General features: G+C 43.1%; 1 protein-coding gene across 2 annotated transcripts in view; it reads left to right on the top strand.

Annotated features, from left to right (window-relative positions):
* LOC124475520 (disintegrin and metalloproteinase domain-containing protein 12-like) overlaps positions 1-25,976 on the top strand; it is a 107,471-nt gene that overhangs the window by 66,710 nt on the left and 14,785 nt on the right. For both annotated transcript variants that reach the window (XM_047032208.1, XM_047032210.1), the window contains exons 8-12: positions 59-130; positions 348-517; positions 5,818-5,902; positions 8,658-8,806; positions 24,347-24,524. In XM_047032208.1, coding sequence (XP_046888164.1) covers positions 59-130; positions 348-517; positions 5,818-5,902; positions 8,658-8,806; positions 24,347-24,524 — 654 coding nt within the window. The remainder of the gene's footprint in view (positions 1-58; positions 131-347; positions 518-5,817; positions 5,903-8,657; positions 8,807-24,346; positions 24,525-25,976) is intronic.

Below are 25,976 nucleotides of genomic sequence, written 5' to 3'. Positions count from 1 at the left end.
TACCCAACTACACAGTTCTGAAGAATTGACAATGCTCTACTTTACTGTGGTGTTCCAGTTCCAGAAACAAGGCAAGGATGTGGAAAAGGTCAAACAACGCCTAGCTGAGATTGCTAACTATGTTGACAAGGTACCGACCAGATCGATAACCCTTCCCCCCCACACAAACACACACACATGCGCACACACAAACACCCATACTAACACACATACACACCGCTCTCCCATGAAATATGGTTTATTATCCATTGCTTTCGTCCATCCAGCAAAATTGGAGTACATGAGTACATGACTTGGAACTTGTGAGTTTAGAGTAATGTCCACCAAAACATTATTCTTCACCTCAGTTCTACCGAGCCTTAAACATCCGCGTGGCGCTAGTAGGCCTGGAGGTATGGAGCGACTCAGACAAGTGTCCCGTCAGCCAGGACCCCTTCACCACGCTTCATGAGTTCCTGGACTGGAGGAAGGTCAAGCTGCTTCCCCAGAGGCCCCACGACAACGCTCAGCTTGTCAGGTACCTTACAACAGACAGCGTAACACTGTACTACAATACACACGGTATACCCTACGATATACCCTACACTACTGCCTGAGTTTCCTACCAGCTTTGAGGCCAGCTTTGGCGGTCCTACCACATTTGGCGCTCCGGGGCAAGGTTTACACCGCTAATGTTTGAAGTTGTTTGGACTGGTATATCTGATAACTTTTTTTGCCTACAAAAAAATCAAATTTTTTATAATTACTCCCATGTTGTCTATGCATTTAACCTCACCACTATTATGAGACTGAAGTGTTTGTGTCAAAAATGCAGGAAATTGGTGCTGCATGTATGCCGTCCTTAATTTTCCTGGTCAAACCGGTCATACACGATATATATATGTGATACACTCTCGTGAAAAGGGGCCGTTGTTTTCTCATTTTTCTCATACCTCAGTGTTACGATAATTAAAACTGGCCCAATTTATATTCTATATTAGATTGCTTTAGTCTATACAAATCTAGATCTATCACTTTACTGCATTACTATTACTGTCTTTTTGAATTCACTAATAAAAAGATTTAACCCTAGGTGCGTTCCTACTTGGAAGTCAGAATTTCCAAGTGTTATTAAAATGGTTGTGCACTATCCTACTGTCTAACCGCTGCCTGCACATGTTTCTACAGTGTTAGTAGGCCTATGCGTGAAATACGAGAGGTCACATACTACGAGCCCGTTTTCATCCACTGGCGTCCCTAGCAATGGCTATCCTGGCTAGTTGTATGTGTCCTCTTGTGCCGGGATGTTTCCGCTTGAAATACTCCAACATGCACGTTGTGCTCCCATGAAAGGAAAGTTCCACCAATAGTATGTGCTACCAGACAATGTCTAATAGGGGAGAACTGCCAACCTCTGCCAAGCTCTGGTCACCTTTTTTCTCTTGAGGCATCGACAACACAGCTGACAGGTTCTCCCTGTCAATACACATGCTTGAAAGAGTTTTAGCTTGCTAATGTTGTTGCTAATGTTGCTAATGCTCTGACATTCTGGTTTTGCTTCGGATTCCATCACGTGGGATCTCTGGTTGTGGTCAGTCCTTCACTAACCAATCAGCATTCACTAGCAGAATTCTAGCGTTATGGGCAACAACGACTCACCCTGTAAGAAATCAAAAGGACATAAGTACTTGTTCATTCAACTTTCAACCTATAATCCATGTTGAACATGCAAAAACTACAATCAAATCTGAGATTTTCTCAACGACAATCAGGCGAAAGAGACAAATTTTGCCGTAGAGCTCCATAGACTCCCATCCATTTTGCACTTGCTCGCAGTCACCCCCAGTGGAACTCTGGTGGAACTGCAATCAAATTCGGTCCAATGGGGCTTAAAGATCCTGTAAAGTGGAATTGAAAATACGTTTTAACCCTTGTGGTGCCTTCGGGTCACTTGACCCAAAGGTTCACAACGAACCATTGTTGCGTTGCAACAACTTTACCCAATACAAAAACAAAATAAAAACATTTTCTTCTAACCTTTGCGATGTGGGGGCTCTGAGACAGCCCGACGGTTAAAAGAAAATGCTTCGCTTTGTTTTTGTATGCGGTAAAGTTGTCGCAATAGGGCGGTGGGTCACAATGACTGATGGATCATAATGACCCGAAGATAAAACAAGGGTTAAGTTCATCACACCAAAGAAGAATACCCATCCAAATTCGAATGAAAAAAAAACACAGACAAGTATGTTACTTTAGGCTTTGAAATTGTGAGAAAATCAGCAGTCTTCTCTGCTTGAGACTGGGGGGGCCGTGTCGCCTGAAGGAGCTGAAGCTCCGCCCCCTCGAATTTATTGAACTTAGCAACAACAGCAACATTAGCTAAATCAATTGCAGATATCAGAACAGCCATACCAGCAGTCTCTGAGTGTTTTATGTGTTTATTACTTTGTCTTTGCACCGTATCAGGTGTGTAACAGAATGCAACCGTCTGTGATCTGACGCAGATCGGTCGCTGTGATGTAGATTGGTCGGGTTTTGGCTCTGCCTATAGACCAATTTCTCAAACACAAGTGCGTGTACAGGTTGTTTTCATGGACACAACCCTAAACCATCATTTATTGTTGTGGGGGGAGTTAGCAAGATTAAGCTGATGCGAAGATAATAAAATGGATGAGAAAAAGATGCCAGGAGGAACTGAAAAAGCCAGGTAAAAAAGAAAGATCTGTCACTTCATAAATCTAGGTTCCTGTAAGGGTGGGAAACATATGGTTTATCAAAAGCCCTGAATCTTTCAGGTAAAAATGGGGTTTTAATTTCAGGTAAATATAACAATATGAGTCCAACGTAATGTTTATATTACATAAAGCTCAAAAAACGATTTTGCACTGTAATTAATGCAAAACAATTTCACTCATGCGCTATGTGAAGTTCCGATTTCAGCTCACATAAAAACCTTGGTCCTAGGTTCGGGTTAAGCCCCGAATGTTCAACATATGGCTCGTATGTCAGGCATCCTGGAGGGGATGGCCTGGTTTTGGCCATTACACTCCCGGGCTGAAAATGGGTCCCATTCTGGGCCTGATAGTATTTATATAATTATACAAATATATATAAATGCGCAGTTCCCCTTGTCAATGATCTAGCACCCCCTCAGCACCTGCATTAAAGGTCACATGATATGCTGTTTTTGGATGCTTTTATATAGGCCTTAGTGGTCCCCTAATACTGTATCTGAAGTTTCTTTCCAGAAATTCAGCCTAGGTGCATAATTACAGACACTACTAGCAGTCCCACAATGAGCTTTCCTCAAGACGGGCCGTTTTCTGTGTCTGTAGCTTTAAATGCTAATGAGGAGGAGAGAGGCACCATGCCCTAATGTTTACAATCGTTGTATCGCAATGGCTTGTAGCCCCGTTGCTGTAAGCCTCAAATTTTCCCAATTCTCATCTGATCACCCTGGTTTGCAGAGGTGTACACTCATAGTCATTTCTATGAGGGTAAAGGCGGATATCGCGCGCGCCATAGCAACAGCAGAATGGTTATCCAAATAACAAAGAAGTGTACAACACTCACGTTACAGCATGTGTATTCACACACATAATTGATGCTACCTACCTTTACATTAGCGACAGTAACTCAGCTGTTCGCTGCAGAGGTAATGTTACAGCCACATTCTAAGGGTAGCAAGCTCGGTAACCATATACAGTAAAGCAACAAAATGATATAGCGTTAGTTATCTTACTTGTCCAAGGTTTGTAGCTGGACCAAGGAGAGTTAGTACTGATCCAGAATTTTATTTCAGCAAGGCCAGCTTTGTATTAGCTCAAGTTGAGATGTCACAAGGAGGAGATTTTCAAACCAAGCGTTTGAGCTTTCATTTTCTCAAAGGCGGAGAAGAATAACCAGGGCTAGGTTTACACCTGTCTAAATGTTTAGCCATTGGAAGACCAAAGGCATGCTAGGGGAACTCATATTAATGTTAAATAACCTCCTAAAGTGAAGTTTTCATATCATGTGATCTTTAAAAATTCTCTGGCGCCGCCCCTGTTGCTTTCTCAGGCAAATGATGAATGAAACAGGCTTGGTTAAAGAAATCCGAGATGGTGGCTATCTTCAGCAGGCTTGTATCTACAAAAGGCAGTCCTCCCTGACGTTTTTGGTGTAGAATGGAGTGAAATACAACATTGTGCCAGTGAGCGACCTGAGTCTGACTCTAACGTCAAAACGGTATAATGCCTGGGACGCAGTCTCACTCAGATTGCCAGTTTTACACAAATCTCAAAAATAATCGGACCAGCTGGCTAAAAGCAGAATTCCCATATCTCTTGAAAGCTGCCCTGCTCGACTTTTTAGTTGTAGAATTGACTGTAAAATTATGAACTTCGTGACATGAGGTGAAGACATGGCAGCCGCCCGACTATGCGGTCTACTGGGCGACATTCTCATTCAAATGTCAAGACTTTTGTGACCCAAATCAAAACTCTGATGTGACAGATCAATGGGGAATCGCTTTCTCTCTTAAAGGCTGTCCTCCTCGACCTTTTTAGTCTTTTTAAATCTAACTATTTGTATAATCTGTATAATTCTCTATCCGTTATAAAGGCTATCTTCCCGGTTTTCTGCCACCATGCTGCGCGCGCATCCCAAATGTTTACAGACAATATAATTGGTCAATACAAAACCTGAGCTGAAAACGGAAGAGAAACTGTTCAATGGTGTAACTCCACATTTCAGTGCGACAAAGTTTTCGTGCTTTGCACATGCTTAGTGGAAGTAATTTACGTAAAAACGTATATAATGTAGGCTACTGAGAAGCAAATCATGGAATTTACTATTAAAGATCCTTTACAGGATCTTTAATAGGGAGTCGACAGGCTCTCCGTAGACGGGCTCTGGCCAAGCCCTACTAGTTCGGCTTTGTTCGCACTCCGATATTCTCGTAAGCACCATTCTGTCTCGTCTTCTATTGGATTGCATAAGGGAGGGTAGCGTTAAACACACACTGACAGTACAGCGCCGCACTGATCAAATCGCGTAACGTTAAGCCCTTGAAATAGGTTGTATGAGCTCAAACGAGATTGACTAGTCGACAACATAAATATTTGTCCTAATTATTTTTGTTTCAGCCCTAGTTATGCGTACCCACTTAAAAAAACATAGGCTACTTCATTTTAGCATTACAATTGTTACTGCTAGTGTCATAACGTGTACTTACCTGTCTACACACAAATGGCTGAAACAAATGCACTTCATAAAATTAAATGTTGTTGTCATAATTTTGCATAGGCTATACATATAATTGTATTTAGGTTATAACCGTCTGATGTTTTCTGAATTGGCTCAAATGGCTGAATGCGCCGCCGGCCGCAATTGAACAGAAACAGGAGGAAATTAGCTTTAAACTAGCTTTTCCAGGTGTGATTTTGAAAGAACAAAAACATGCTGGGCGATAAAACACACATATTTATGGTAAGTCAAGAAAACAGGATCCTGGAATTTGATCGAGAAGATATCACGTTTTTGTCTTTACTGCGGTGAAACGACGGCGCTCAGCGCTTCTAATGATTAACACAAAAACAATCACACCCTGTCTGAAGGCGTGAAAAGGTTTAGAATCTTTCAAGGGTGATTTCTCTGCTCGAGCATTCCAGGTTTACCAACGTTTAGATCGGTGAATCTTTTTTAACTATTTTCTGATTTCAATGGATGACACATTATTTGAAAGCTTAAAGTCTGCACTTTCACAATCTGTAAAACTGAGAAATGACAAGGGCCCCTTTTGACTAGAGTGTGTCACATATTTGTTGTTGAACTCAACTGTGTTGTTGACCTCCACAGCGGTGTCTACTTCCAGGGCACCACCATCGGCATGGCACCCATCATGAGCATGTGCACAGCGGAGCAGTCAGGTGGCATCGTCATGGTGAGTAGCCCTAGTTGGAATCTTTTTTTCTTGCCTGCCGATAGGATTTTCTGTATTTCTATTGTACATAGGCGGAAATCCTGGGGGGGACAGGGGACACACAACCCCCAATAAATCACTGTAAACATAAGGACATTTCAATAATATTAATAATATACATTTTACATATTACAATGTAGGCTATGTGGTACAGCAGTAATTTTGGTGTCCCCCTCAGGAATTGCTCTTGAGAAAATGTCATATAATTGTCCCCCCCAAAATTGATACATTACATTTATGCATTTAGTAGACGCTTTTATCCAAAGCGACTTCCAAGAGAGTTTTACAAAAGTGCATAGGTCACTGATCATAACAACGAGATAGCCCCAAACATTGTGGGTAGCCAAACATGAAGCCAACATTGTGAAAACCAAATAAGTCAGTGAGGGAAGAACAATAAGAGCATATAGTTAGACAAATTACAATTAAACAGTAAGAACCTCAAAAGTGTAAGAGTGTACCTGTGGAAAAAACAAGCAACAACAATATATTTCACGGCGAATACAATCATTTTAAGACAGTTATAGATAGCAGGTTTTCGCCACCGCTATCGTAGTGCATCCATGATGCGTGGTAAACATGGTTTTCATTGACCTGCTTCATCCCTCTCCTTCCTCTCCACCATCCATCTTCTGTTCTCCATCTTGCTTGTTGATGAGCTCTTGGCTCCTTCTATCCCCTCTGAGACTGCAGTGAGTGAGCATAGGGCTGCCTGCCTGACACACTACCACCAATTATTTACATAAGAAATTTACATTCACATTACATTTAGTCATTTAGCAGACGCTCTTATCCAGAGCGACTTACAGTAAGTACAGGGACATTCCCCTCGAGGCAAGTAAGGTGAAGTGCCTTGCCCAAGGACACAATGTCATTTTGGTGGGGAATCGATCCGGTAACCTTCTGATTACTAGCCCGACTCCCTCATCGCTCAGCCATCTGACTCCTCCGCACTCATTGACCAACCCCTTTATGTACCACGTCAACAGAATAGGTGATGTTGTGTCTTAGACTCCTTGTTCCAGAGGGTGGAAGAGCAAAGACTGATAAATCACCAGAAGTATCGATTACACGCGTAGAGACAGTCTTGTTTAACGTGCCACAACAAACGAGAGAACAGAAGGAGATATATCACACAGAGAGTAGGAACAGAACATGTCGTAAATGATCACTTACATGTGGAGCCTGTTGAGTGAAATCCTATACCTTGCATGGGTAGCCCCATAATGCAGTGAAGTACATTCTAATAGACCTCACCAATCTACTATCCTCCTCTTTCCTCGCTATCTCTCCTCCTGTCTCTGGGTCCCTTGCTTTCTTTCTGTCTCTCTTCCTTCCTCCCCCCATCTCTCTCTCTCTCTTTCTCTCTCTCTCTGTTTTGTTATGGTTGGGTGATGAGCAGTGTTTTACAGCCTTTTTACACATGTTTATCAGCTCTGGTCCCTGCAGATGGTAAACCGTGGACATGGTCAATACACAAAGCTGCACAGGCATGCACGAACACACACAGACATCAGGTCACAGACATGAACAGTTTCTCTCATTTATTCAATATTTGGAAATGATTTCCCCCCATACATTATTCCAGTGTAAACCTTCAGGTAGATTAATGTCAGACATTCGTCCTTAATTAGTCTGGCCCTCGCCTGAATACAAAGAGTGTGCTGACTACCGGGCGTCCATGTTGAATCTGTTTGAGCAGACAGAAGGTTTACATATTCTATTCAAATCATGCTGTCCTTTTTAAGCATGTGCTCAACAATCACGGAAGGTGTTATTCCAGAGACAGGAATTAGAGTTTTTTGCATAAATCCCAAGCTCCACAGCTGGATCCTTCAGAGTGCTGACAGCTGGTCACCGCTGTGTTCACCTCCCCTGCTGCGGAGCTGTTCTTCTGTTCAGGCCTGACTTCAGCGCTGTTGCTGAATAATGCACGGCGACTGAAGACTTTCCCTTAACGTGCGCTCACACACACACACACACACACACTGTTCCACCCGTCTCGGAAATGGGAGCTCTCGCCGTTCAATTATTTATCGGGTGTTTCGGCACGTGTGTTCCCCGTCTCCCACACCTCTGAACATCTCAGCAGCTGCTCTGTTTGTCTGTCTGTTTGTCTGTCCATCCATCCATCTGTCAGAATGCCTATCTAACCAAGCTTCTAATCTGTCCGTCCATCTGGATGTGTGTGTTTTTGCACCACATCTCTTGTCGGATGTGTTGGTGCTGCGAGAAGCGGCGTAGCATAGAGTGAGTTCACACTCTGTGTGTGTCTAGACCAGGACATCTGTTGCTGTCAAGGTGTGGAGAGCTGGATGAGTGTGACAGGCTGCTGCCTACTGCTTTTCCTCTCCTCCTGTATTAACACACTGACAGGGCGATGCTCGGATAAGCACAGACACAACCAGTAGAAGCAATTAAAAACTCTGTTCTCCAGTGAGCTTTGAGTGATATTTCTCCCACTTTTGGAGAAATTGATATATGGATGGTGATGATTCCTGTCACTTCTGTCAAATGGGATGGGAAAGGAAACAGTTCTGAGAAATCAAAAAAGTGAACAAATGCTGGACTAAATTTGATTATGGCGGGGTATTGTCAGAATAACACTTAGAGATCATTGACATTTCATGACATGTCTGTCTTATGTAGTGACTAGTAAAGGGTAAACTGCGGTGCTGATTCTATACACACTATGAATATGCTTTTTTTCTCCCAGGACCACTCTGACAACCCCCTGGGTGCAGCAGTGACCCTCGCCCATGAGCTGGGCCACAACTTTGGAATGAACCATGACACGCCAGAGAGGGGGTGCGGCTGCAGGGTGACGGTGGACCGCGGGGGGTGCATCATGACCCCCTCCACCGGGTGAGTTGGAACATTACTCCTTCTACCCACTCTCACGTTGTTATTACAAAATGGGTAATTGGACCATAAATGACATGGCTGATTCAGACATACGGTATAGATGAGAAGTCTCAATCAAACATATAATGTAGATAATCTGACTGAATCAGACATAGATAAGATGGATGAATGAGAGATAAGATGGATGAATTAGCGATAAGATGGATGAATCAAAGATAAGATGGATGAATCAGACATATAGAAAACATTTATGAATCCGACAGATAAGATGGATGAATCAGACATAAATAAGATGGATGAATCAGACATAGATAAAATGGATGAATCAGACATAGATAAGATGGATGAATCAGACATATAGATAAGATGGATGAATCAGACATATAGATAAGATGGATGAATCAAAGATAAGATGGATGAATCAGAAAAATAAGATGAATGAATCAGACATAAATAATATGGCTGAATCAGACATATAGACAAGATGGATAAATCAGAGATGAGATGGATGATTTAGACATATAGAAGTGGCTGAATCAAAGGCGAAACTGAGTATGGGATGGACCATGCAGTTTGGACAGCTGTGTTCACACAGTGGAATGCTGACGGTCAAGGCACACTTTGGCATTTGCTGGTTCATTACACCGAAATGAGACTCATTTGGTTAGGTTTTGCAAATAAGGTCTGTGTTCCCCAACTATCCAGAATGCATTAGCCGTGGGCAGTAGCATCGTTAACCTTGCACCAGATAACCCCCGCATCAGATTTGCTAAATGTCACTCAAAACAGCAAAGAACTGTTGTTTATTGTCGTTCAGACATATTACTAATAAGCTCACTGAACCTGTGGACTTTTGGGTTTATGGCCAAGCATCTGGGCTTGGGCCTTGTGGCAATATGACTCACTCCGATGGGAAGGCCAGCGGTTAACACATACAAAACAAGTGCATGGCTGAATGGCTGACAGAATGCAACCTCACTTTAGTCTGAAACTGAACACACGTGTCTTTCTCATCGCAGCATGCACCGCAGGATGAAAACCTTTTTAATGGAAACTTCTAAACTTGGCCCATCCCAAAAAGACATCACCAGTGAGCCTGTCGTGCTGCTAGACAGAACTGTTGTGCTTACCCTCCCAAGCCAAGCTCCAGTTCTGCCTGGGAGAGCCGCAGGACCAGAGTGTTTATGCTGGATCCTCCCAGTGTGTTTTGCTTGGACCTGGCCCACGAAAAGCGGGGTAACACTATTCCCGATTATATGCTCATAAAACAACAGAGCAGCAAGCTGTAAAGGAAAGCTGGAATTTCTTGTTGGGCATCCTCCTCAGTCAGTTGAGCTCTTTAAAATGGCATCAGAAGGAGGGAAGATGAAGTGACTGAGAGAGAGAGAAAATGAGAAAGAGACATAGAGTAAGAGAACATTTTAAAAGGAGACCTTGATGCTCTTTCAGACATTATCCCGTCAAAAACCACACAAAAAAAGGAGAGGGAGAGAGAAAGAAAGGGAAGATGAAAGAGAAGGCAAGTGTGGAAACAAAGCATTTTTGCTGGAAATCAAGCTCTTGTCTTTCTTCACTGAGGGCAGAAATGGATGTGGAGCTATTCTCTTACTCTTACTCTACTTATGTAAATTTAATGCTCCTGGATCCCCCCAGCACCTTGAGATAGATACTTAACTACTCATGAACACCTTCTATTATGCAGTGCAACCTAGGGAAAGCCTTTCACGACAGCCAAATCCAGTTCAGATTCACTGCAGTGGAGACAGATCTCTGGTCTGGTCTGACTGACAAAGCTGGACCTGAGATAATGTCTATAACTTCTATCTCTTGAAATCCCCCCCTCGTGTGGCCATGTGGTCACACACGTGCACATGCAACTAGCTCTGCTGAAAATCACCTGAGCTCCATTCATCAGCCTCCAGCTACAATTATTTGTTTATTACTCCTGCTGCTTTGTTTTTCCAGGCAGTCGACCAAGCGGCTCTTTCAACGTGTCATTATGCACAAGGCCTGTTTTCATCGTTGGAGATCATTGACAGGGAGAGCTGCGCAATCAGTACCGGTCCTAGCACATTTGGCACCCTAGGCAAAATGTTTCACGAGCACACCCCCCCTAATTAATGGATGCACTTCGGAAAATGCCACCCCCCTCTTCATGCCGCCCTAGGCGGCTGCCTATGTCGCCTATAGGAAAGACCGGCCCTGTGAGCGATTATATATATATTATATATAAATACTATTAATAAATTAGCAATATTTTTGGGGGTGCTATCGGGGTGCTTTGGGCTTTCTTGGGGGTGCTGAAGCACCTGCTAGTCCCCTTCCTAGCGCTGCCCATGCCTCAATGCAAACACAGTTTGAAAACTTTGTAGGTGGTGTGCAGTCTACAAAGACTGGGGTCTCACTTGATCAAATTGTGCACACTTCTTACGTAACTTTGATATGCACAGAGAGATAAATATCTGGCTGGGAATGTGGAAAGGAAGTGAGAGAGGAAGGAGAGAGAAGGAGAAATGAAGGGAGAGATAATGAGATCCAGTTCATTATTATTACAGTGGCAGGAGGGGACCAGTAAAACCACAGGCTGTCCCTGTGCCAAGCAGCCAGCTGCACATCTGCATACAAAGCTGAACTCATCCCCCGGCAACCCCCCACACACACACACACAACACCCTCCTTCCACTTCACTCCCATCACTCAATAAGAATAGGCTGGTGTCGCTCATCCACATTGACACCACCCCTCACCATCACTGTCTCGTTCTTACGATCTGTTGGGGACCCTGTCTCTTATCAGACTGTCATATTAGCCTTCCACATCGGGCACTCTCCCGGTGTTTAATGCTTGTCTGGGTCTGTTTAACAAGACCCAGACAAGCTGATGAGTGTGCGCACCTCCCTCCACTCGTACACATACAGCCCCTCGCCCCCTCCTTCCATACCTCTATCATTTCATAGAATCACAGCTGGATGAGTTGTCTTGGATGTGGATCAGAGGCGCGTCTGGGCCCTCGGCCGGGGGAATGCGACCCGTCCCCTGGTGCCGCAGAGGAACACCCTAACCCACTTTGTTTAATGAGCTCCACAGGGAAATCAATGGGAAGGGACTCTTTAATATCAGCTAGACCAGACTGCCAGGCACCAAAGGGCACGATACTGAAGATCATATCACTTAATGTGGTCATCCGCGGCCCGTCTCTACTCTGCGTCAACAACTGAAGAGCTTTTCTCTGAGTTGAGGAGTCGCTGGGTTATCTGCGGTCATTCTTTGCTAGTGCTGGTTGACTTCCTACTCAGGGCTCGCAACGGTGGCGTTTTAATCTCCAGTCGGTAGTGCAATGCTCTGAAGAGTATCCACTCCACATTCACAATCAATTTGGTTTGTTTAGTGAGGCAACATTCTGGAACATTTAGTTTTTACATTGATTTAGTGAAAAAATTATTACAGTACAGAGTTTATGCAATACCAGCTTCTCTCCCTAACTTCCTTCAGAAACTAGTTTCTTGGCCTCTTCTGTTACGGGGATGATAATATTGATGATAAAATTATAGCTGAGGCGATGTAACAGATACAGGCTTCCCAGGACAGGATCCTATGTGTTTAGTGCTATCCGAAGGACGTGGACAGTGAACCTATAGCTGGAACCACCCTCTCTATTTCATGGATGTACAGATTGACAGCATTTCCCAGATAACTCAAACTGACTAATATACTGTATGATAACAGGCTAACTTACTAATGAACTAACCAACTAACTATGGCAGTAGTTTGTTGGTGAGTGTGGCGTCTTTTGTGCAGTTGATGTTGTGCCAGTCTAGTTGAACTTGCCTCCGTGCAAGTGAGTGAGTCTTCTTGTTGATCCAGCCAGCCAGATGTGAGAATGGTGGTCTTGGTGTGTTCACTGGGTTGGAGTAGTACTAACAGGCTTTATCTCCTCGGGCCTTAAACCAAACCAGGGATAGGTGTTGGGACTCTGTTCTTATCTCCGGGCCTCCTGCAGGACCCTCGGAGCCCTGGCAGCAGGGCTTAGTGGTTGGCAAGGCTGGTTTCACTGACAGCCTGCTGCCTTTTACTGCCTTATAGTGCTGCATACACCCCCACCCTGAAGCATGTGCAAGAGCTGCCATGCCTGGAAATCAGAGGGAAAAAGAACAGAGCAAAAGAGAAGAGACGACCACTGAACTTGACAGAACCCAGCAGAACAATGGTGTGTCTGAGGCCCTTTCTGGGAACTGGACCCTGCAGTGAGGGGGGGTGGTGGCTACAGGAAAGGGAACCAGGCCAGTTAGGGGGGGACCCAGACTCTCCCTCAGGAGGAGCAGTTGTCTGAGTAGAGTCTTCCAGTCTGTGGTGAACCAGACATGGTTGCCTCTGTTACTGCACCTTTATAGCCTCCAGCCCAACACCCCAGGACAACCCAGCTGTTCACTGCCATTCACTCTTGTGTCCTTCCCCATTCCCATTCATTTCTTTAAAGAGGATTAGCTCAGAGAGGTCCAGTAACTCTTGCATCGTCCCAAACAGAACAGCTGGGTTAGGGGCTCGTACATATGTTTTGGAGTGAGTGTTTCCTAACGCATGACTTCGTCTGGTAACCATAGACGGAGATGAGTTCATGGAAAGCAAATGGCTAAAACAGAGGAGGTTGTAGCCTAGTTGAGGGAAAGGGGTATGGAGGAAATCAGAAACAGCAGGTTGCTAAGGAAGCAGCCCTCTTGTTTGACAACAGCTCTTCATCAGCGGAGCCTGCTCCATCCCATCTCACCCCTTTGTCAAGGTGGTCCATGGAGTGGAAGATGAGGAGGAAGGAAAGAAAGGTTAGGAGGAGAGGGGAGAAGGAGATGAGGTCATGGCTATTGTAGCAACTTGTCCCACCCCTGCCCCTTATTCACAATGTTCTCTGTATGCAACTTCTCAGATCTTACTCTTCAGTTCACAACATGTGGAGTCTCATGGATAGGGCCCAAGGATACGCCGCCCCCGCCCCCCCCCCCCCCCCCCCCCCCCCCCCCTCCTCAAGTAACACAGAAATCAAAGGCAACCAGGAAATTACATCATATCAAGACACGCTAAGGTTTCATTTGACATATTTACAGAAGTATTAGATTAGATACCTGAATCGAACAACATTTCTGAGCTGTTTTTGAGTGGGCTATAATTTTCTCAGGTAAATAAATAGAAGGTTACAGTAGTTATCAGAGAACCTGCACAAATGTCTTAAGGGAGTTCGGTAGATGGCTTTTTCTGTTTAACCAGTGGCAAAATATCAAAAACTCCACACACCCAACTAATAACATCAATGGCCTGGATAATATTTTAAGGTTTGGTAACAGCAACAGTAAACACAGAAGTGTGGCCTTTGGTCAGACAGGTCATTCAATGGCACACATTAATGTATGCACTCCAGAAATCTGTGGAGAGAATATGCTTGGGTAAAAGCAGTGTAGAATCGACCCCGCGATTCAGCATACCTTCTGGGGCCAGTTGCATAAACTTAGTTTAAGACTAGTCTTAGCCTTAGACTGTCTTAAATTGTCAGGTCAGACTAGTCTAACTAAGCCTATCTGCTGCATAAATAGTAAGACTGACTTAATTTGAGGTAAAAAAAAGTTCACCACCTCTCCCCCTGGGGCCAGTTTCATAAAAATAGACCTAGTCTTAGACTTAAATGTAACTAAGTCTGATTTGCCATAGACACTTCAATGTACTTGTTGCATAAAGCTTTACTATCAGTGACTAAGTGACTTAGATAGCCTGTTGCGCTTTGCATTATGGGTAAAATAAGACACTTTGCAAAGAAATTGAAGATGGCGGATAAAACAGCGACACAACGGCGAAAGATTGATACATGATACAATGTACTACAAATTACAAATATTGTTTGTTTGACTTGCAAATCAGTGCGCTTTTCACTGCCTGAAAAAGTGTAGCATGCGAACTTACGTAGAAGCCGAGTGGGGAACGGTGCAACAGAGAAAGATTGTGTTGTCTTGGCCGGAGAAGATAATGTCATTTGATTTGGATGTGATTCTTATAATAGGCATATTCCTTTTTCAACCCAGCGTGTGTTAGCATGAGCGAAGTAGGCCAACTTATGGTTTTCAGGTCATATTCAACGTCGAACTATGAAAAATAAACCGTTGTTGGCAGAGTTTGCATTCAACGTTTTTTGAGTCACTCGGTACTTTGTAAATGTACTGTAAATGAAATGCTGCCATTCCACAGATTTCTTTGCTATTTTGCCTAATAACACAGACAAAGTAGGTTTAGACAAAGTAGTTTGTAGTTCGGCAGACAATTGTGCTCGTGCCATGTGCAAAAAACTAACAAAACAAAGCACAGATTAACGAAAGGGAAAACAATAACACCTTTTCTTTTAAATATATATATTTTTGAGTTGCTTCATTTGTCTTAAATAATATAATCTACAATTTTTGTAGAACATTTCTTTAATTGAGCGAAACACAAGAGGGAATCAGATCTCACACTGCCATAAGGCAGATCGACTAAAAACATCTTAGTCGACCAAGAGCATATCGACCAGAAAATCGACTAGTCAATCAGTTGGGGACAGCCCTAAAATGGACCCATCTGCAACCGACACAAGCAAGTACACCCTACAATCTCCCAAGAAATTGTACCCTCTCTAGTTCTTCTTTCAAGTAATAAGCCCCAGTGTTCAAGTGGTGAGCATTAAATTAGCTGCACGGTCTGTAGAGATCTTGTGACAAAGCTGCAAAAGCCTACTGTACATAAAAGAAAGTGTTTCATTCTGCAGAAATTGTGTTGATGTTTTATGTAGTTAGATGGTCCGAGGAGAATGATGGAGAGTTGGTGAAGCGTCCTGGTGAGTTGCAGTCAGTCGCCATAGTTCTAGTACTAGACTGAGGCTAGTCTCCTCCACGTCTCCCCAACATGACGTCATCACCGAATTGCGCTAATATGCTAATGCTAACACAAAAAAGAGACAAACTGGAGACACCATTTGGAGATTTTTTTTTATGATATACATATCTTGAGTGCTTCATGTACCCATTAATCAACAGTGGTTTTCAACCTGCAATATGGCTTTTAACGAGTGAGTAGATGACAACATAACTCACTTTATTGACACCAGCGTCAGCCATCTGCGTCAGAGTTGTTGATAAGTAGCGTTGGGTTTAAATTAAGAAGCTTAAAAGCGCCTACACTATTTGTTAATAAAACAACCTTTTCAATATTGTATTCTTCCAACAGATATAGGTTTTATCTGGTTTAAATGTATAAATCTTTCGTCGTTAAGTGTCGCTGTTTTGTCCGCCATGTTTTCTTTTTTCGCGTAGTGTCTTATTTGGCCCATATTGCAAAGCGCAACAGGCTATCTAAGTCAGTCTTACGTTAGTCACTGATAGTGAAGCTTTTTGCAACAGGTAAATTGAAGTGTTTATGGCAAGTCGTTACATTTAAGTCTATGACTAGGTCTATTTTTATGCAACTGGCCCCTAGGTTTCATGCTTAGGAAGGCTGGGAGCAATGTGCAGCCTTAAGATTCACTGTGTAAACATTAGACTCACAGAATATCTCTTATTCTCTTACATACATTCAATGAAATGTGCATGTGCGCGTTGTGAAGTTGTCTTGTTTTGTCGAAATCTTTCAAACAAGCCTGTACTACATGCTGTCGGACTGCCACTCTGTCCTCACTCCTGGTTGTTTGGGGGTCACGGTGCGTGTCTATTACAGCGTTGTTTTAACGCAAATGCAACACTTGCCTTCCCACAGTAGGCTACACCACGCTCGGGGGCTTGTCCAACAGTTAATACAGAGTTGTAGTTCTCTAAGGTCACTAGAGATGCACTAGAGATTTTTGGTGCCGATCACTGAAATCAGCATCTGCCGATCCAATAATACCGATTACTGATCACAGTGTCGATTGAAGCATTCTATTTATTGTGAAGCATTATTTATTAAATTAATTATTCTTAACAACATTGGTATTGTATTTTAAGTATTTAAATTACGAGACGAGAGTATCATGAATTGACAACCATTAGTTATATTGCAGGGAACTTGCAACATTCCAGTGTTGAAGCTCTCTTGCTTAAATGTGTAAATAATAATAAATAATAAAATAATTATACAAATATCATCTTTATATCTTTACATTTATTCATTTAGCAGACGCTTTTATCCAAAGCGACTTCCAAGAGAGAGCTTTACAAAGTGCATAGGTCACTGATAATAACAACAAGATAGCCCCAAAGCATTGCGGGTAGCTAAAAACAAGAAGTATACATTGTGAACAACCCAAAAATAAGTGCTAAAGGGAAGAAACCATAAGAGCATGTAGGTAAGCAAGTTACAATTACACAACATGAATCTCTAAGTGCAAGTGTACCTGTAGGAAAGCACTAAAAATAGGATTAACTAAAATAGAATACAACAGTTTAAATCAGCTACCACTAACCAACAAGAGCAACAGTCTAAGCAAGAGTCATTGTGATTCTTGAGGAAACTAGCGTTGGGTTCAGCAAACCATTCCTAAGTACCGTTGTACTCCCGGAACAAGTGCGTCTTGAGCCTTCTCTTGAAGGTGGAGAGACAGTCTGTGTCTCTGATGGTGGTGGGGAGTTGATTCCACCACTGGGGGGCCAGGCAGGAGAAGAGCTTGTGTTGGGACCGGGATCTTTAAAAAAAAATCACAACAATAGAATCACGTGCAACATTCCACTCTCTAGAGGCTCTCAAGAGAACTTGGAGCTTTTACAGAAGCTTTCCTGTGGAAAAATAATAATACAAACTTAACTAAAACATAAACAGGCTATAGCCAAATATCCAATATGTTTCAAGTCAGTCAGTTTCAAGTCGATATGTCTGCATTTAGGAGGAGATAAAAGACAGAATAAAGATTAAAGGTGCACAGGAAGTCTGCAATTAAACAACAAAACTAAACATGTTAGTGCTGTCAGTTAAACGCGTTATTAACGGCGTTAACGCAAACCCAAATTAACGGCGTCAATTTTTTTATCGCGCGATTAACGCTCTTTTTGACCGAGCAAACTTTGTAGTTTTTTTCACATTCTGTTGCAACAACTACTGACGTTAGAAAAACGACAATACCACACCGGATCTAGCTAGACCGGAATCAAAACAACAGGCACGCCACACACTTGTTTGGGCTTGCGAGCCGGCTAAAGAGTAGTAGCAGAGCCCGTATACGGATTAGACATACGGTTAGTATACGGTTAGTCTCTGGTAGTAGGCTAACGTTACGTTTTGAGTTTATTGCCAGCGCCAGACACCAAAATGGATGCCAATAAGATTCTGTATGGAAAGTTTACTTTTAAAAGGTTGCCAAATGGTTCCATTGACAAGACCAAAGTGATCAGTGTGTTCTGTCGTTGTGAACTGAGCCATCATCGCAGCACGTCGTGGTGAGCTATCATCGCAGCACACAGCTGATGCGAATTCTCCGCCCGCTCGTCAAAGCCAGGCGATTGCAATGTTGTTTTCAATAAAAAAAAACATTTGCACGAAATCCTAACCACTTTTCCATGTCGAGAAGAGCATTAAAATTTGAAAAAAGAATGGATGAAAAAGAAATCAAGGGACATTTACAATAGATAAAAATGTGCGATTAATTGCGATTAATCGCGATTAAATATTTTAATCGTTTGACAGCTCTAATATCTATCTGTATAGTGTCTCACTCTCACATACTTCACTCACTATGTCACTTCACTCACTTCACGCACACACTCACTCGGAGAGGGGCATACTAGAGTATTCAAACCTTACTTCTGATTAAGCAACATCACTGGCAGATTAGCCTTGATAAATATAAGCATATCAGCATTTTTAGGAGTCAACCTGTTCCTCTTCTCATCTAAAATATGTCCTGCTGTGCTGAAAAGTAATTTGCTATCTACACTTGTACAAGGTGCGGAGAGGAAGACTGGTGCTGCTTGTGCAAGAGCAGGAAAGCGGCCTTTATTGGCCTTCCAAAAAGCAGTGGCTGTCCGTGCTTTCGTTTGAATACGGGTCTCACAGAGTTACGTCGCACATGTGCGACGTGATGAGTGTACTTAGTACACTTTAAGTATACGGCTATGTCCATATACTTAAAGTGTACTAAGTATACTTGAAGTTGTTACACTTTAGCATATACAACTACACTTAATACACTCTAAATTGTGCTTTAGTACAATTTAATGACAACTAAAATATACTTCGTACAAAATTAGTTGTTCCAAAATTGAACACTTCAAATCAACTAATCATTCATTAACTTGAAGTATACTGATGATTAATCAGTCTTCAAATATACTCAGGCATTTTAAGTTTTAGTATACTTAGCTTATATAATTTTTTACCTGGGCCCCCAGAGCGGGCACTTCGTCTAAATTGGAATACAAATTGCACTTCCAATGCAACCGTTGCCATTGCGCTAGCCTGGTCCTAACCAGACTCTCGTACATTTCATTTGTACAGAGAGTCTGGCCTCGCTCCATTGACAAGCGTTGACTTCCTTGTAGGCGGGAACTCTGTTGAAGTTTAAAACTATTGGATCTGCCTAGAGCTATTGTGATCTGCCATAACCAATCGCTAGCGTTCGCCTTAGCCAATTCCTTCACCACTACTGTAACAGAGCTAGCTGCCGTCGCTGGAAAATCTAACTGTTCCCGAACCATGTAGGGGAGGGGGGGCACAGCATCATGACCACCAACAAAACTCAGCAAAACTTGTTTTTGCTCCGGCTTTAGCTTATGGATATTCGGCAGCGTTGCCGCAAAGGACCGAATGTGACTTCGCTCGCATCTTTCTCTGCCGCCATTACGGAACTACAACACAAACTAGCGCACCTTCAACGTCATTGTTCTCAGCTACTCCCTCTGTTTGCTGATTGGCCGGTTGAAAATCAACCTGAAAAATCTGACTTACGTACCAAATGGCCAGGCCTAGTACAAAGGCAAAATCTAAATTGAGCGGAAGTACGTAGGAGGGCAGAGCCAGCCTAACATTGCGCACCCAACGACGATGGGCTAATTTATACTCACGATGGATCAAACACACAATGTGTGCTGTGGACAGCTTGGATACCTATCTAACTTGACAACATTTCCTATCAGGGTGAACACTCAAATTATCTAAACTATAGACCATAGCATTACACATATCAAAACAAACACAACAACAAAACTTCAAACAATGCTTATTTAACTAAGCTAATGCCCTTAATTTAGTAGCTTTTCAGTTTGCCGCAGGGCATTCTGGTTACCAAGAGCAGCACGAGTATAGACCAATTATTTGTTTATAGACATTCGGGATGCGTGCGCAATGTGGTTGCAGAAAACCGGGAAAGGATAGCATTTAAAATGGCAAAAGGACCACACGGATCATACAAATAGTTGGATTTAAAAAGGCCAAAAAGGTTGATGAGGACAGCCTTTAACAGAGAAAAGCAATTCCCCATTGATCTGTCACATCAGAATTTTGATTTGGATCACGCCGCCCGCTCCGCTGTAGTGGACACACACCATTATGGTTATTATTGCCAATTTGGTCCACCTTCATTCTGCTGTGACAGGAAAAGTCACAGAAAGACTCTTCTACTCTACACTGCCTTGCACTCCAGATGGGTGATGGGCCGATGGTGGTTGAAGGGGTTGTAGTGGTGTGGTGGGTGTAATTGAGCCAACACGCTTTCCTGTTCACATCCAAAAAGCTGTCACATCAGCCCTTGAAAGGCCCTGTATACACATTGGCATGCCAGCTGAATCCACACACGTATACCTACTGGCTGGTGAACACACATACAGTATTTTTCTGAAAATAAGCCGCATTTTCTTTAAACCGCACCCCACCAGAATGCAAGCTTTATGTTTGTAAATGGAATTATAAACGGCACCGCACTTTATACGGGAACAATGATAACAAGCAATGCACGAGTATAGGCAGTACAGCATGCCATTGTGCAACACTTTGAAAACAAAAGTAAGTGCGTAATGTATGTATGGCCGCAGGAACTAGGGGTGCTGAGGGTGCTGCAGCACCCCCTGACAGCACGAGAATTTAAAATGACATGACTTAAAAATCCACCACCATGGCACAGCTCCGCAGTAGCGGACTGGCCATCGGGAGCACCGGGAGAAGAATAACGATGAAAAACCAGGCTAAGAAACGTAGAGTGGGGCTGAAAAATTAAGAGACAAAGAAATCACCTTCACAAGACAAGGTTCGAAAAACGGCTATGTTTATTTTACATAAAGCTCAACTATTTTGCGCTCAAATAAAGGCGCTCGCATTAAAGAGAGAACTCCCAAACTTGCATCACATCGAACACAGAATATGCTTGCATTAGCAGGGCAGCTGTGGTGGCGTATATGGGGGCCAGTTCTGGTGGGCCGGTCTGGATCAAAGTCCAGGGCCTATTTTTACTCCCAGTCCGTCCCTGCCGCCCCACAACATGAAGCCCCCCCCCAGCACCCCCCTGATAAAATATGTTCCCGCGTAGGGATGGGACTTTCACACGTCACTGCCTGGCTGCAGCATAGACCTTTGAAAAATGAATAAATAATAAAGACTTGAATCCATCCTTTTAAACGTCAGGCTTCTCTACCCTGGCGGAAGCCTAATTATTTGACAATTGAGTTTTAACTTTACCTACGTTACTTAACGTAAAACTATGAGTGAAGTTGACTGGTCATCAGACACAAATACACAAGAATAATAACAAAACATGTCTTAATGCCATATTAAATCATTGTTTTAAACTGACAGTCGTGGCAACTTATTAGCAAGATGTTGGCTATAGCTAGCTACCTTACAGGCTATCCTACTTTCGTTAGCTCGCTTGTCATCCGTCTTCCTAGCAAGTGTAGCCTAAATGGTTTGCTGCTGGAGACCTCCGCTGGTGCTGGCTTCGCTGGAATTTACGTTTGGATGTATATTTGTTAAATGATATATTAGAGGAGACGTCGTACTATGGTAAGTAAATACAGCGTCACAGGAACTACAGTTGACTTGATCTTTTCTTGAGAAATGGTCCACTTCTCCTAGCCCGCTTAATCTTTGCCCGTCTGCTGTAGGGTCGCGCTCGCGCAAACAATTGCGCGGCAATACAACGATTATTCATTAGGCTTGGATTTTTATTCGAATGAATTCTTAATGACAATTAATCGATCATCGATTATTCATTACCAACCCTATTCCCGCGGCTATGAATGTATGTTTTCTATTGCCCGGGAACTAATATTTCCCTTTAGATGCGTGAGCTCTGAATATTTCCGACGGTCGCCAAAGCACAAGTTAATTTTCCGAAACGGTAGCTGAGCTAGCTTTAGTTAGCTTCCGGACTAAGTTAGCTAGTATAATACTCGTAGCAATGCTACGACCATGCTAGCTGACATCCCAACCTGCAAAAACTAATTTCAGGGAGGTGGCTTCACCGGCTACGCATATATGCCACGTTACGCTGTAAGACCCGCATTTGAACGATCACATATGTGCGACTCTACTCCTTAACGGGTTAAATAGCATTCATTAAAAAAAGTGTTTCCACCGTTATAAACCGTGGTTTTATTTCCAAAGAAAACAGAACACACCACTCCAGTGGCGGATCTAGAACATTTTACGTGGAGTGGCAAAGGGGGAACAAGAGGTCTTGGCAGGGTGGCATGGGTAAACGGTATGTGGGAATCCCTATATGTGAATGGCTTTAACAAAACAAAAACAGGACCAATTTTCAGCACAGGAGTGTAATGGCCCAAACCAGCGCACCCCCACCAGGGGCCGAGCCATACTTAACATTCGGGGCTTAACCCGAACTTAGGACCTGTGCTGTTGATGACGATTTATTTTGCATACATTTCAGTGCAAAATAGTTTTTTTTGCTTAATGTAATATGAACATTACATTGGACTCATATTGTTGTATTTCCGGAAATTACAACCAAAATGTTTACCTGAAAGACTCAGGGCTTTTGAGAAAACATATTTTTCCCACCCTTGCAGGAACCTAGATTTATGAAGTGACAGATCTTTCTTTTTTACCTGGCTTTTTCAGTTTCTCCTGGCATCTTTTTCCCATCCATTTTATTATTTTTGCATCATCTTCATCTTGCTAACTCCCTCCACAACAATAAATGACGGTTTAGGGTTGTCTCCATGGCAGCAACCTTAGTACACGCACTCAGTTTGAGAAAGAGAGTGTGCGCGACAACTGAAAACGGCACTTTTTAATGCACGGTCTGATCATGCGTTTATTTAAATTGAAACCTAGTGTAGCTGATTAGCTTACTTATCAGTCACATATTGGTTAACAAACTTAACACATATAGTTTTATTCAGTGTGTGAAAAAAAACTAAGAGAAAGCAGGCGATCTGCCGGTCCAATTTATGAGCGGGCAGAGCGGCCCACCGGGAATTCTCCCGATGGCCATTCCGGGCCTGAGCCCAGTGTTCAAACGAAACAAAACTGTGCATCTTTTACAAAGTCTAAGTATAAAAAGCAAAATAAAAATTCAAAGTACAATATTTGTGTCCAAGATGCAGTGGACTACAAGTATAAAACAGCAGACAATACTCAAGTAGGCCTACTTATTATAGGCTAATTAAAAACGTATCATTACAGTCCATAAATGACCCATGATCACCCATCTTTTTAAGGAAAGCTAAAGGCGACAGTTGTTATGCTTTGCAGCTATAGCTGCAATATAAAATCCAGTTACTCTCACATGCTTGAGGGGCAGGGGGCTAAGAATACGTTTCAAATAACACATTTAATTGTTCACTTTTGGTAAATGTATTGTTCGGTTCAATGTTTTGAGAAGCTTGTGGACATAATGGCGGTTTGTTTTTACAATTAAAGTTTTTGGATCACCAAAGTTAGGGGGGCAGCTGGATAGATCCGCCCATGCACCACTCCTCCACTATCTCATATCCATTTAGACCAGCGCACAAACACTTACAGGCCCCAGTAATCCTGCAATAGACTCTAATAGCTTAGCACCAACTCATTCTTTGTCCAGCACACAAGCATGCACACACTCCATTATCCTAGTGAAGCTCAATAAAGCAGCATGAGGTCTGTAACAAAGCATTTGGCAGATGGAACCCTTGGACTGTGGCGTTCCCTGTGGAGCAGACCATCCTCTCTGCCCCTGCCAAAAACAATATTGAAAACATACCACTGCCTTCCCCTTTTCCCCAAATGTATGGGTTCTGAAACTCATGCAAAGGAAGAGCTTGTTTGTTTGACTTTTTAACAACCTTTTTACATCATAAATATCCCTTATCGAGGTTGTCTCCTCAAAGAAGATGTGTCATGGCCGCCTTGTGTAGTTCACACGCTGATATATTCTGGAGCTCATTTACAGAGAACGGCTGAACTGGACTGGTTAATTGATTTTGTGATTAGGAGTAATTATCTCTGATTACCTCAGGCGGAGTCCCCCCATCTCTCTCTTTCTCCATGTTGTCCACCTTTACATTTCTCTCTCTCTCTCTCCCCCCCCCCCCCCCCCCATCTCTGTCTTTCAACCTCCCCTCCCCCTCCCCATAGGTACCCGTTCCCTACTGTGTTCAGCAGCTGCAGTAAGAAGGACCTGGTGGCTAGCCTAGAGAAGGGTGTGGGAATGTGTCTGTTCAACATGCCCGAGGTCAAGGTGCTCTATGGCGGGCAGAAGTGCGGCAACGGATATGTTGAGGAGGGAGAGGAGTGCGACTGCGGAGAGCTGGAGGTGAGTGTGCGCTCATTTACGCCTCAAGAACAACCCAAAGACCTTTAGTTATTACACAAAGTGTAGATTATCTATGTTCCATAAAGTGACTCCAAACGTGGGATGTGAGTTGAAAGGTTTACTGTTAACTATTATTTACATAATCACGATATTCATTCAGGGGAAAACAAAGCGTCCTACCTGAAGGCCATGTTTTCATATCCGCATCCCACTTACAACCTTCTGGTCAACAAAAAAACAAAACAAAAGTTCTGGTCTTCTAGGATCTAGGCAAAGCTTTATGGTACTTTTGAACACTTTAAAAGTAATACATATTTAGTTGGTTATGCAATCAAATCAACTTTTAATATTTCCACATATATATCACTCAACTCAAGACATGTAAAGTCACAACACATGTTAACACATGTTAAGTCACAAAACCGAGAAGCTGTGGAATGTAGTCAGGTCCAGTCCCTAACCTTTAACATGTGATTTCAAATCCTTCCGTTCTGCTCTGACTCCTAACTCACTAATGAAGTCTATTGTCCAGTTTATGACACAATCCAAAAAACGAGCTGCAACAATGCTACCAGCAACACAGCACCAAAGTGAGAAAGCATAAATGTGAATGCAGGTCTACATTTGGGTTGTTAGGTACAGTTATCTAAATGCAAGTCAGGGCTCAGGAAAGGAGCTGAGTGTGAATTTATTCAGCATCCACCGAGGTGTTTGTTTGCATGGATGATTGTGACACACATTCCTATGAGGAAACGCTGTCAACCTAAAAATTCTAATGAGTTTTCATTGACATGCACATATGTAATGAAAAGCACAGCCCACATTCAAGACTTCTCAGTCTATGGTGACAAGTCAGCATAAATCATCATGAGCTGTCTGACTATCTAGCGATGTTGAATTGACAACAACAAGAATTACAGGATACAAATGTAGACATTATGAAGGGAGAATGGATGCTGTGAATGATACAATAGGTGTTCAAAGAAACCATGTCCTAGTTTTCTCTGTGTGTGTGTGTACACTGGCCACACACCTCTATGCTCAGTAACTCCAGAGTAGAGATGTTTTGTCCCTGTATCCGGCCAGGCTGAAAGTGTCCCTGTCTTTCCGAACAAAGAGTTGACATCAGTGCTAGCATGGGCCAGGCCAACACTAATAAAGCTCTCCTCACAGCAGAGCTGTGCCAAGCTGAGCCAATCTGGGCCGGATCAGAGTTCTCAGACAGGCAGCACGTCGACGGCCATAACGCCGCCAGGGCCTCATTAAAAATCCCAGGTCCTTTTTCCCCTTCAATTACGGGCCGTCTTTTTAGCGTGACTCTCCTGCTCCCTACGGCTGCGGGACCATGGGAACGACCCTTAATGATTTTCAGGCTCGAATGAGCTCAGTACGGCCCGTGGTGTCAGCATGGCGTCCTCGCCAGCCTTAACTGCTCCACAGCCTCCAATCCTG

Source organism: Hypomesus transpacificus, chromosome 13 (genome assembly GCF_021917145.1).
Source record: "Hypomesus transpacificus isolate Combined female chromosome 13, fHypTra1, whole genome shotgun sequence".
Taxonomy (NCBI): Eukaryota; Metazoa; Chordata; class Actinopteri; order Osmeriformes; family Osmeridae; genus Hypomesus; species Hypomesus transpacificus.
This window is presented reverse-complemented; position numbering and strand designations above follow the sequence as displayed.